The following is a 13,290-nucleotide window of genomic DNA, read 5'->3' on the forward strand; positions in this document are numbered from 1 at the left end:
ATCCTTTAGTTTATTGAAAGAATTGGCATCAGATATTGTAACCAACATCTGACAGCATAATTATGTTGGATGATCTGTGTCTTGGTTGAGTGAGCATGCACACTTCAGAGACGGAACGAGAATTAAAAATGCAAAAATGCACTGTTCATATTGCATGAGGGGGAGGGGTGACATAATGGATGATAAAATGACACCGTCACTGAAAGATTCACCAGAAGCAGAATGTTTCACACACCCCACATTTAAAAGTGACCACTGTCGTGATGTATAGGTCACTTGTATACATGACTAATAAGATCACTCTCATTTTCACACAGAAGTTATGTTAGCAATACCCCTGTCAATAATCTGAATTACTATCATATTTTTTTTGAGGGGGGGGGGGGTAATGTGGCATGTGCACGTGATTGGGAGGAGTTACTTCTGTTGTGTGTAAACCAGTTATGTTAAACATTATTAACTGAAATAAGAAATCAAGCCAAACCAAATCAAAATTTCAATACCCTCCCCTGTAAGATATATACCTATAGGTGCCTCCTTTGAAATAAAAAGCCATATATATGTGAATATGAAACTAAGCACACAAGCAATATTATCAATTCGGACAACTTTCTTACATTGAAGGTAAATGTTAGCCATCAAAAAGATGCACCCTCCTTTGGGATTCCATTCCATCATGATATCATTTTGTACATGTAATTCAGAGGCAGCGGCGCAAACATATTTCCCTTTTTTTTCTGAGGAAAAGGGGGTAATGATCTGATCTAATATATTTGAGAGTGTTTGTTTGTTTGTTGTTGTTTTTTTTTTTTTTGGGGGGGGGGGGAGGGGGTTAAGTGTGTCAAAAATATAATCTGTCAATTACTTTAGAATAATTCAGAGGAGGGACTATCTGAGTTTCCGGCTGGTCTGGTTGTAGTCCACTGGACTAGTCTGGTTGCTGCTCGCCTTCTTCCTCTCTGATGATTACGTAATTTAGTATTTCGCCATACTGCAGGTGTTACGTTGTCATTATCCTCAACCTGTCAACCCTTGCCATCCTTCATCAATGGTTGTGGATTGTAATCACTGTAGAAGTTACAGAAACGATGAAGTCCCTTGTCAGCCGGGCTATAATATTCCCATTCGGGTCCCGTCGTATAGCTCAAATGGTGTAATTTTCTATTCCGATCGTGAAAGATATCGTATCCTATCTCAACAGACCGCATTGGTTCGCGGTAGTCGTATCCGAGCGTATCAGAACGCAGCTGCACGTACCAGATTGGGGACACCGATCATAGTGATTGTGTTAGATCGGTACCAATCGTGCACTCAATCGAGACAATCCTATCAGATCGTATTTGAACGGGAGACCAGATAGTACAGATCTTATTGCTTGAAATAGACCAATCGTGACCATATCGCATCCAAGCGTACCAACTCGTATCGAATAGCATCATGCACCTTTATAACCGAACGTGAAATTTCAGATATATTGTCCAAAATTTCCACGATCAGTTACGAATGACGTGGCGTTCGTAACGGATCGCGCGATAGTGGGAACGCTGTCTGATCTCCAGTTCAGCGTTCCGATGAGTTGCGATGAATTGATCTGATAAACTCGAGAGAATTGGATCGAGGCCCAGCACCAAGGATGATGTCTATGCCAGCAGAGCTTTCACACTACAACCTGGATTCAAGCTTAATGCTTTGCCCCCGGCTTCCACTGACCATCGGAGGATATCTGCTCCCCCCCCCCCCCCAAAAAAAACAAACAAACCCAACAACAACAACAAAAAACAAATCAACGTTCCGATGAGTTTTGATAAAATCTGAGTCTGTGAACAATTAAGGCCTGTACAAGAATATACGTAACTATATGAATATAAATATGTATGATCGAATGAACTGAATGTTTTTGTGTTTGTTTGTTTTTTATATTTCCCGTTCGTGCAATTTTCGAGATTTTACATTTCCCGCGGGCGAGATGACGTTACATTTCCCGGCATTTGTACAATTTTTACGGGACGGTTTATTTTTTTTGTTTTGTTTTGTTTTGTTGTTTTGTTTTTTTTTTTAAAACAAATCTTTGCGTTTTCACAAAACCCGGCTCCACAATCCTTCCAATAAATATGTCAACCATTGGCTGCATCAGATTCATCAGATCATGATTGCAATCATGTGCAGTGGAGTATCGTTCGAGGGTGATCTGACAGTCATCAACCCTTCACTTTTGACAGTCACCCATTCCAACCAATCGAATAGTAATCAGACGGTAATCGAATCGAATCTGAGGGTAATACTAATACTGAATAATGAGTAAATTTTAAATCGTGCATAAAAGCGCGTCGTACCCATTCCAATTAGGGCGACATAAAAACAGTGACGACTCCTGACACGCCATGGATCAACTTTTTCGTGCTTTTTTCATGTTTTCATGTTCGTTTGTAATGAGTGACCACGTCGACCTTTAATACAAAGCATTTTAATAGAAAAAGGTACCGGATTATTCGTTTTACAATAGATTATAACTGAAATTATAAGTTTTAGATCCTTCTGCAGCCATTTAATCACTAAGCCTTCGAGTTTCACTTATCCTATCCACGTAATTCCTTCTTTTAAATCTTGTATTACATTGAAATGGAGTCAATGGCAACCAAAAGACAAAAAATTCATTTGCTTTCATTCATGTATAAGATTATGAATGACATGGCCCCCGAATATATCAAAGCTATGTTTGAGTACAAGACATCACCATACTCTCTCCGTAATCAAAACGATTTACAGTTAGGTGCCTACCACAGCCTAAAACTAATTATTGTAAGAGATCATTCTCATACGGAGCTGCAGCAGCGTATAATAACATACCTAATGATTTACGTCAACTTTCCTCTTGACCCGTTTTTAAGTTCAATTTAGACAGAACCGAAATCCTTTCCACTTGATTCTTTTTTGTGCTCCAAGCCTATGAACAATATGTAATAATGTGGTATATATAAAACTAGCAGTCACAATGTAGTAATGTATGTACCGTTCTATGTTTTTGTATTGTGATCGTGACCAACACCAATGTGCAGTCAGTCGCGGGCAGGGGACGCGGAAACGTGTTTATCTTAATAACAATGCTGGCGTCCTTTAATCAAATACCAAGTGAAAGGGGGGGGGGGGGAGGGGTATATAACGAGTCCTGTCTCACTGCTCCTGGTGGGGTCAAGGGAAAGCGCTATAGAGCCTATTATAGCAGTACACATGGTATACTAGTATAATACCTGATAGGTTTTGAGGAGGAGAGATCTGTACGTTGCTGCAGGAAAGTTATAGGATTTTCAGTCAATCTGCTTGTTTTTAGGCCTATTATACCTTGAACAATAATATCCTTTGGGTCGAAGGTCACATAATTTTTGCTATATACATTTTTGTTAAGTTTAATGTTACTTATGAATATTGCTTATCGATATATGACCTTACAAGAAGTCTGATGGGGTGAAAGTGAATAGCATAGTTATTGACACGAAACGAGAGTGGTGGGAGGTCGATGGTCAGGTGAAAGTTTGCTGTCCTTTTGTACGACAAAGAAAAGAGAGAAAAGAAAGTCATTTCATCGAGCCATTACTTCACCTAATAGGAATGTTTAGCATAGTGGTGATGTAAGTTGGTGGACATGGAAGATTATAAATCTACAACTATTTGCATGGACATAATGGTGGTGAATAGTCAAAGTTCAAGGTCAAAGATCTATATCCTAATTGTGTATAGAAAAATAAACATTAGGAGTCTGTGTATGATCACCGTAATATCATGGTGTATAAGAAGTGTGTGTGTGTGTGTGTGTGTGTGTGTGTGTGTGTGTATTAGATACAGAGCAAGATAGATATAGATGAAAAGCTAAAAAGGAAAAAAAAAACACAGACCCTTGAAATCATTATGAGATTATCTCTTCCACTGTGTATATGCGCCTATTTTCCAATGTTTTGTGTCTTTAATCAGTGCCTGTACTGTACATACATGCAACACAAATGGGAATAGATTTCGTTTTATTCTAAAAACTCTCAAACATTTCCTTTTACATTAATTTACTGTCGACAGGATCATCATGGAAACAAAACAAAATCTACACACCCTCCTTTGCTGAAGCCCTCATTGGTTGCATCACGAATGAGTAGTGTCAGTTTGTGGCGCGTCGGTAATCAGCTATCAGCGCTCCCATTCGTAGCCCCGGGGCGTCCGCATCAATGAACTTCAAACGTGACGACAGCCTGTATCACGTGTCACCGTCATCAGGGAGATTCCGAAGTGAAGTTAATTTCATGAAGTGTTGGTGGACATTTATATACTCAGCAACACAAACCAAAGGACCTGGATGTAGGCCTACAACTTACTGTATATGGTGTGCCTGTATATGCAGCTTTGTAGGCGAACCTTCAGTAACATCGCTCATAATAAGTGTAGTCACATGCGTGATTGGCATAGCAGAGGAGTGGGGCTACGTTGCGCTCTACCATAATTTTGATCGAGTTTCTTAAAAAAAAATCCCAAACAAACAAACCAGGAATACATAGTATTATTATTATTTTTGGGGGGCGAAAGTTTGTCCTAAAACTGAAAGATAGTTCTGGTAACGTCTGTGGATCTGAAGCTTAATATCAATTATCTTTTATCCGTCTCTAAAACAGCTAACAGTGACTGCAAAGTGATCACGATGATGGAGTGGATTCTTTCCAATTGTGTTTGTTGAAACTTTCTCCTCGATTTCGTTCGTGGTTATCTTACTCCGTCAGAGAGACGCGCTAAAGATTAATCAGAACTCAACGTTTGGAACTGATTGTATCTAAAGAAATTTACGGCGTTCTAACTTCTATTCGTTTTGAGTGGAACTCGGTTACCATGGCGATTATCAAACAGTGCTGCTGCTGTAGTGTGAGGAGAGGATCAATTGTTACTGGTATCTACGGAATCGTGAGTATTGATATTACGTAACTACTTGCTCTTTTTTTCCATTCCTGTTTCAGTTTCTATTTCTGTCGTGCACTCTTCCTTTTCTTCTACCCTTGCTCTTCTCTCCCCCCACCCTTCATACGCACGCACACACACACACACACACACACACACATACTCTCTCTTTTCTTTCCCTCACGCACTTTGGAAAGGGGAATGTTTTGCTAGATATTATGTTTGCCTATTTCGGAGGTCATTCGGGTGCATTGGGTACTGTATAAGCCTGATCTGCATGTTACATGTGTCGTATACTAGTATACTTTTTAGTCTTCTTAATGGGCATTTGTGCATTGCAGTAAATTGTAATGTATGGAGAAAGGGTGTTAAATCATAATTCAGCTGCCCTGTATTATTAACGTTTTAAAGAGATGATCAGTTTAGTATGAACGTGACTGTGATAATTTACGCTCGTATTATCGTAAAGACAATCGTTGATTACAAAATCAGTATTTAAGGTATACTATAAATGATGCGCTTGGTTTATAAAGGAGAATTATCTGGAACTGTTAAAAGGTAGACTGAAAAGAAAGAGTCAAAATTTATAAGCAAAACAGTGAAAATGGGATATAAATCAGGGAAGTTGCGAAAAACTGTGAAGCTTATCCAATTTCTGCACTATGAATATGCCTATATACATGATATAAGTGGACTAACGATGTCAACATGTCAACCGTCATTTTCTAATGATAGTGTATGTAAAAAAAAAAAAAAAACTTACGAAACGTAAAACAAAGTGCTATCTTTGTTTATATCTTTAAGTGTATAATATGATTATTTCAAGTTTATTTTTATTTTTCTCCATCTCAACATAATTAATAATATATACGCACAATGTACATGAAAGTAGAAAAATATCAACATTAAAATATTACTCTTTCTTTTCAGACTAACTTTGAACTGGTCCGTAGTTAATCTAAGCGAAACAGTGAGGTAAATCAATGTTGAAATGTACCTGAATTATATAGTTCGTTAAGATTCATCGTAACATATGCCATCATTTCTATAATGCCGATCCAGCTTTGTGCAACTTCGACTGTTATAAAGTAGGTTAATTAACTCGTTTCTTTATTGATATAATCCATATAGAGTCTGAATTATATACGTGGTTATAGTTTAAAAAAAAAACGGAGTTTGGATGAGTATATCCAATGCAGTCACTTTAAGTATACCTCTTTGCAGCATGAAATTTAAATGCAGTGGTTGCCACTCTGTATAAAAGATCTTACAGAGCACGGAGTGTGAGATCTCAAACACTATGTCATCATCTACTGGAGACAGCTAAGGGTTATTTCGGGGGCAGAATCTTGTCCTTGCGGGCTTGGGCGCATACCATCGTATATCCGACGAGGAATTGGGGCGATGAAATCGAGTGAGGCACTTACGGCAATCCGTAACTGTCATTACGTGTTCTTCTCCCCTTCTTAACATATCCGTATTCAAACACAAGCCAACGAGGTTTTGATTTGGGATGAGGTCGCGACTATGAGCCATTCACACTGGCATTATTATTGGTGATAAATTTACTATGTACCATCGACAGATTTGATGCAAGTGCTCCTTGTGTACGAACTCAGTCATTCGGCGCTCTATGGCTCAACTTCATCATGATACAGATTATTGTTTTAAAGGCACGCTGTAATATATAATTATATATATATATGTATATGTATGTATATATATATATATATATATATGTGTGTGTGTGTGTGTGTATGTATATATTGTGGAGTGCAGACCAGATAGGACTACGACATACCGTTCACTATACATGTCATACTTTCATACATTCAATAGGGAATAATGTTTTCTTCATCTAATTCTAATGGGTTGAGCGGGTTTTTATCTAAGTTTGTGTCAGCGTTTTGCGAACATTGTAACCCTTACATTTTTTTAAGTGCACTTTACGTGCATATACACAAAAAAAAGTAATTAAGACACCCAAAATATAGACAGAGAGCATTGATACTTATTGATATAATTGTCATATGAATACTCACCTTTCTCTGCTTTCTTGGCCTCTTTCATCATCATGTTGATTTGATTCATAGTATCATTTAAATGATTGGCGCAAATATTTTCAGAGACAAAATACTGATAAAGTTTAAAGTCGCCTCTTTTTCAAAGGGGGAGGGGGAACTAAGAAACTAAAGACATTTTGTTTTGTTTAAGATAAGCAGAACAGTCTGCATGGCGTTCAGGTGTTGTTTAATGATTTAAGCTTTAGATATAGCCTGCGATTTCTCTCCACGTCTCTGTTTCAAAATCAACTTGAATTGTTTAAAAAAATATCTGTATGATTGCTCGGATTTTTTTATTGGATTATAAACATGCTGTATACTCTGGCCGTAGTGCATAAAGAATGCTATAGTTAAAACAGTCAGTCACCACTCTGTCCGTGACACGTCAGTATCTATACAAATCAAAACAAAGCACGGCTAACCCATCATTCTTTGCTCCATGTTTGCTTTTAACGAGATTTCCAATCGATCTCTTCAGCATATGCGTGTCTGCTCCGCTAATTAACAAAAACTACCGCGAGCGTTGATTGTTGAAATGATTAAACGTTTATTGAAACGATTTGTTCGACACGTGTCCCACCTCACACGATGCCAAGCCAGTTTTCGAAAGTATAATAATACATGCAGCATGATGACCTTTTTGTTTTGTTTTGTCATGTTTGTTCTGCTTTTGTTGTTGTTGTTGTTGTGGTTGTCGTTGTTTCTCACGCACATCAAAACATAAAATCACCCAGCACTTGAAATTTCCCTTTAACGATATAGCCATGACAAGTTTTGAAAGAATCCCCGTAGAACCTGGGACAAGAGTTTTGTTTACGTATTCTCTTCCGAAATCGCCATTTCTTTGTAACTAAATTTTAATGTATCTCTTTTATAAGCCGTCGTAGGATTACAAAATTCATCTGCCATATGCTTCATCCTTATATATTCCATATCCCTCGTCTGTATTTTCTTTCCATTCTAGTTGTATTCAATCATCATCATCGCCCATACATCACTCATGTTCAAGGCCGACTCAATCTGGGGTGAGTTTCGCCAGCCCGTCAATGATAGTGGTCTCTCAGTGATGAAAAAATTCACTCACAGCGAAAAAGCTTGAGTAAATACAAATCGTTGAAATTGTATGTTTATTACCGTATCTGCATGTGCTTTTGTAGAAGTAAGTACATCACATTTTCGGGGCGCCACGCTGAAAAAAAAGGAAAATTAAAACATCAGTTTAATTCAAAATTATTCATTTCGAATCTACAACATTCTCCCAACAAAGGTACATAAACAATCTGATGAACTCAGCTAATGTGGAGCGTATTAATAACTTCTTGAGAAAAAATCGTCGTGGTGTAGCATAGTCAAGTGACATGAAGGTACTTTTCTTCTTGTTTCAGAAATAACTCAAACTGTGATCTTGAAAGAAAAGATAAATATCGGGGAGATCAGACGAACATTCATCCTCGTGACCAATGGCAATAAGGTGTACGAGATAATCCAGAACTACTTACCCTTCCATGTAATGGTGGACTGATCCTATATCATCGGGTACACTAAATGATAAAAAATATGGTTTCATAAGATGATAATCTATACTTACAATCTTAATGACCACGGCTCAAAAGTGAGTCAAATCAAAATTACTCCTTGTATCCATTTACTGTGACGGTGGACTGGCTTCTTGATCATATCATTCTAAATTAAAGTTATTCAGACTGGTACATACTAAATGAAAGTTATTCAGGTATAAGTTATTCATGGTTTTGACGGTGATACAGTATATACATGCTTTATCTTCCAGATCTACAAGGAAAGATCCAGCCTCATTTCGCCGTGAAGCAGTTTTACAAGTTAGGTGTGTATCATAAATATTCTTGTTTATATGGTTATATCAAATTTTATTTCAGTTCTATTGTTCCTGTTACCGTTTTCAGTCCTCCATCACACTGACAATATTCAAATAGCACTATAATGTTTCGTCAAGCGCTAAAGCATCTCCAGTCATTAAAATAATCATTATCTTCAGAGTATATACTACAGTATATACAGTACAGTCGGCTCGTTTTTTTGTCTCAAAGGAACTGCAATGGTGATACAGGTGTATATATCACTGTATCAGCACAATGGAAAAAAAAAGACGAGGAAAGAATTTACGAGAAAGATGTGATATTCAAATACAGTATATCACATTGGCCAATATTGACTTACTTTTTATCTTGCAGGAGATATCATCAGTGAAATCGAAGATAGTCACCGGACCGAATACTACGGCAGAATCTTTGCCCTGGTCTTCTTTGGTCTCTTCCTGCTTTCCTCCATCCTTCTGGTTTTTGCATCGTGCAAGGTGAACCACCTCCTCATGGGCTATAGGCCTAAAGTATTAAGTTCTTGTCCTTCTCATGGGTAGCCTTTTCAGTGCTCTACCATGAGAGGTTCCTGCCATTGCTACTGTGCTAGCGTTGCCAGGTACCCATTTATACACCTGGGTCGAGAGGGACATTGTTGGTAAAAACATCTTGTCTAAGAACGTAATCACGGCGGGGCTGGATTCGAACTCGGATCCTCCGATCGGGAGTCGGGAGTCATATCCACTATGCCACAGTGCCCTCATTTTCACACCAACGGTCTTAAGACGCCTCTACTCCTCCCGTTCTTAACATTTCAGCCCCTCAAAGCCATTATACTATTCATCAGTTTGGTAAACTTTAGAAAAGAATTGAGACACATTTGCATCGTACGTTCCTGAAACAGGATTGTATCATGAAAAGATGACAACTTGTGACTTGTGAGCGTGTAAATTCAGAAGAAGTCTTGATTCATAAAATTCTCCTTTAATCTACAAAATTAGACCGCCGGAGGCGCTAAAACAGTTCCCAAAGAAAAGCTGGAGACGTCTCTGCAGTAGCAATCTTCAATTTCCCTAATTCGACATAGCCGGGATTTTTCTGATATTTCTAGCATGATGTTGCGATTGAAATCAGTATGGGGATAATCAGTTGTCACTCTGATACAGCAAAAGAGGTGTGTCTCTTTCTTCTGACTACAGAGATACCGCTTCCTGCTCTTACCGTTCCTCATCGTCCTATGCAGCCTAGTTGTTCTCCACTTCATCACCGTCGTCGAACTCTTCGGTGCAATGGTAAGGAAAATCGTCGTCGTTAGTCGTGAAACTAAACTGATGGCGAAAGACACCGATTTATGTGTTCCCATACATGAATGCGTCAAGTCGTGATGCTGCCAATTTTATACAAGTTTGACATGTTCTTGTAAGGCAGCATCGGGTGGTTCAGTAAAAAACACACACACACACACACACACAACATACAAAAAAAAGATCTATGTTTGATTATAGCAATGTACAATATATTTAAGTACACTGTACAGCACTGTACATGTAGATCAGCTCACATGTTTACGATCATGGATGAGTTGAGAAAATGACGTGTTTGTTCCACAGGTACGACATATCTTGATTATACTGGAGGTTTCAGGGAAGCAAAGCAATAAATTTCGTCTACACGTGTGTTTGATCGTAAAGGATTAAAGGGATCGTATAGTTTTGGTTGAGACCTAATTTCAGGTTTCTAACATTTTTGGTGAGATAATGAGAAACCTTTTATGAAATATAAAAGAGCATGTAATTCCATGAGGAATTCAACGTTTATTTGATGAAAATTGGTTTTGAAATGGCCGAGATATCTAAAACAGAGCAATTCTAATTAAGTGTGGGACCCAAATTTTATTACGATCGCTTTGTTTTACTTTGTTTTTGGATGTTTCAGTCATTCCAGACCCGATTCTCATCAAATAAACTTTGAATTCCTCTTAAAATGGTATGCTCTGTACTATTTCATATGTGTTTTCTTGGTATCTCGCAAAAACTTAAAAGCTCAATTCTCATCTCCACCAATACTGCACTATCCCTTTAAATATCTTATATTTCTTTCTTTTTTGCGCAAAATAATCTTCTTCATGCACCTTACTTATTTTTTTTTTTTTTTGCTTTTGCTTTTGCTTTGCTTTGGTTTTTCAGCTGCAGATGTCTATTATGGGCATATCACTGGTCTTGCCTCTGGCCTTTCACATCACTTCAACACTCATTGATGTAAGTACAACTATACTTGTTTGTGGCTGACGTTCTTGCCAGCACGAATTGATTCATTAAACAATCGGCTTCGATGTTTTGTTTGTTTGTGTGTGTGTGTGTGTGTGTGTGTGTGTGTGTGTGTGTGTGTGTGTGTGTGTGTGTGTATGTGTTTGCGCTCTATACTCTCTTTGTGCAGCCATACACTTGTATAGCATTTGAATTACTTACATCCATATTGATTCACCAAACAATTGCTGCAGGCATGAAAATACGTGGGATCTATGCAGAAAGCAATTTGGTAAAAAAAAAAATCAGATTCAACGAGTTTGACGAAGTGATTCCGACATTAAAAAAAAAACCAGAAAGGAAATCATCTGGAGTGCTCTTGATTGTATCTTTACATTACTACTTTTCTTCAAGATCATATGGTGAAAATTACGCCTTCGAAGTGAGTACATGTAGGCCTACCGAGTTTAGCATTGGCATCAATCACATTTCAGGATCATATATTAAAAAAAAATGTATGAGGAATCTCGGATTTGGTGCAAGTACTGGAAAGTGTCGACCAGCGATCGCAGAAGACTGTATTTTCTATATGTTTGTTTGTTTGTTTTCCCAGCTGTCGTGCGTGCTGTGCGTGGTTTCTCTCTTCCAGCAAATCCAGCAGAGACAGCGACAGCGAGAGCAAGGATCACGGAGACTCACGTGACCCCAGCCAATATCCCTTCTTTAGGCTAAATCGTCTGAGATGGATGTATATATATTACTATATAAGAAAACCCCTTATCCACATCATCCTGTCGTTTGTTTGTTTTTTTGCTGCACAAGTAGCTAAATTCTTCTGAATAAGCTAAGAACAAGTTTGGTAAATACAGAGCTTCCAACCAGTAGGGCCTAAAATATCAAAACTGACGAGAACACAGAGATAGTTTTAAAAGGAAACAAACTTTTAAAAAGTAGAAGAACCTGATGTGTAACGGAAATAAGAGAGAGAGAGAGAGAGGACAATAAAGGAAACGATATAAGTGATAGCATGAACACCAACAATATTTGAATCATACTTTTTTTTTTTTTGCTTTTTATCCCAAAGTTGTTTCCCCTCACTGAAACCTCCCCAAACCCCCCCCCCCAAAAAAAAAACACGATGATCTAATCTCCATTTAGTCGACATTCTTTTTGTTTGTGTATGTAGCTCAAGGAGAAATAAAGTTGGCATCAGTTTCACACGGTTTTGTGCAAGTGTGTTTTGTCTTCCATCACATGGTTCTTCAGATTGTACACCTGCTTCTTTTTCTCCGGACGATTTAATGATCTTACTTAAAACAATGAGCATATGAATAATAGTAATGATATATATGACTTACGGTGCGCTAAATCCACTCTGTAGAGTGTTCAAGGCGTATACATACTACAGTGTATTATTACCCCGGTCACTGGATAGGCCTACATTATTTCAAACCACTCTTCACTTCCTGGGGAGCATTCTAGCCAGTCGCCATCTTTAAAGGACAAGTTCACCTTCAAAAACATAAGGATTGAGAGAATGCAACAATATTAGTAGAACACATCAGTGAAAGTTTGAGAAAAATTGGACAATCGATACAAAAGTTATGAATTTTTAACATTTTTGTGTTTGAACCGCTGGATGAGGAGACTACTACAGCTTGTGAGTCATATGCGTACAACCGTATAAAGAAAATGTAAAGAAAATTCAACATATTTTCACTTTTTTCCCATAATAAAAGAGCACTTGACTTGCCTCTTTCTAAAGGCAGGGGGAATAATATTACCCATAACATTTGTCGGTAACGAGTCAGGGGAATGTGTACTTTTTTTCAAAAGATGAAATTTTGTGAAATTCTCTTTATATTTTCCTTATACTGTTGTACGCATGTGACATCTAAGTTATTCACACACTGCAGTAGTCTTCTCATCCAGCGGTTACTGCACAAAAACTTCAAAAATTCATAACTTTTGAACGGATTGTCCGATTTTCCTCGAACTTTCAATGTGTTCTACTAATATTGCTACATTCTCTCAATCCTTATGTTTATGAAGGTGAACTTGTCCTTTAATAGGCACGCACATCAACCAGCATTCTCATCCTACCGGGTACCCATTCATACTCCTGGGTAAAGAGCAGCAATGTGGACAGACTGCCGTGCTGAAGGGCAAACGTGTCCGGACTTCATGGGGCTTGAACCCACAAAACCAAACCACGAG

General features: G+C 38.0%; 1 protein-coding gene across 1 annotated transcript; it reads left to right on the forward strand.

Moving 5' to 3' along the window:
- Positions 1-4,863: 4,863 nt before the first annotated feature.
- LOC140246105 (uncharacterized) lies at positions 4,864-11,819 on the forward strand. Its single transcript, XM_072325552.1, has 7 exons — positions 4,864-4,935; positions 7,957-8,017; positions 8,782-8,835; positions 9,203-9,324; positions 10,027-10,119; positions 11,014-11,085; positions 11,687-11,819. Exons 1-7 carry the CDS (start codon positions 4,864-4,866, stop codon positions 11,774-11,776), a joined length of 564 nt encoding a protein of 187 aa, XP_072181653.1. The 3' UTR covers positions 11,777-11,819.
- Positions 11,820-13,290: the final 1,471 nt, after the last annotated feature.

This window comes from Diadema setosum, chromosome 2 (assembly GCF_964275005.1).
Source record: "Diadema setosum chromosome 2, eeDiaSeto1, whole genome shotgun sequence".
Taxonomy (NCBI): domain Eukaryota; kingdom Metazoa; phylum Echinodermata; class Echinoidea; order Diadematoida; family Diadematidae; genus Diadema; species Diadema setosum.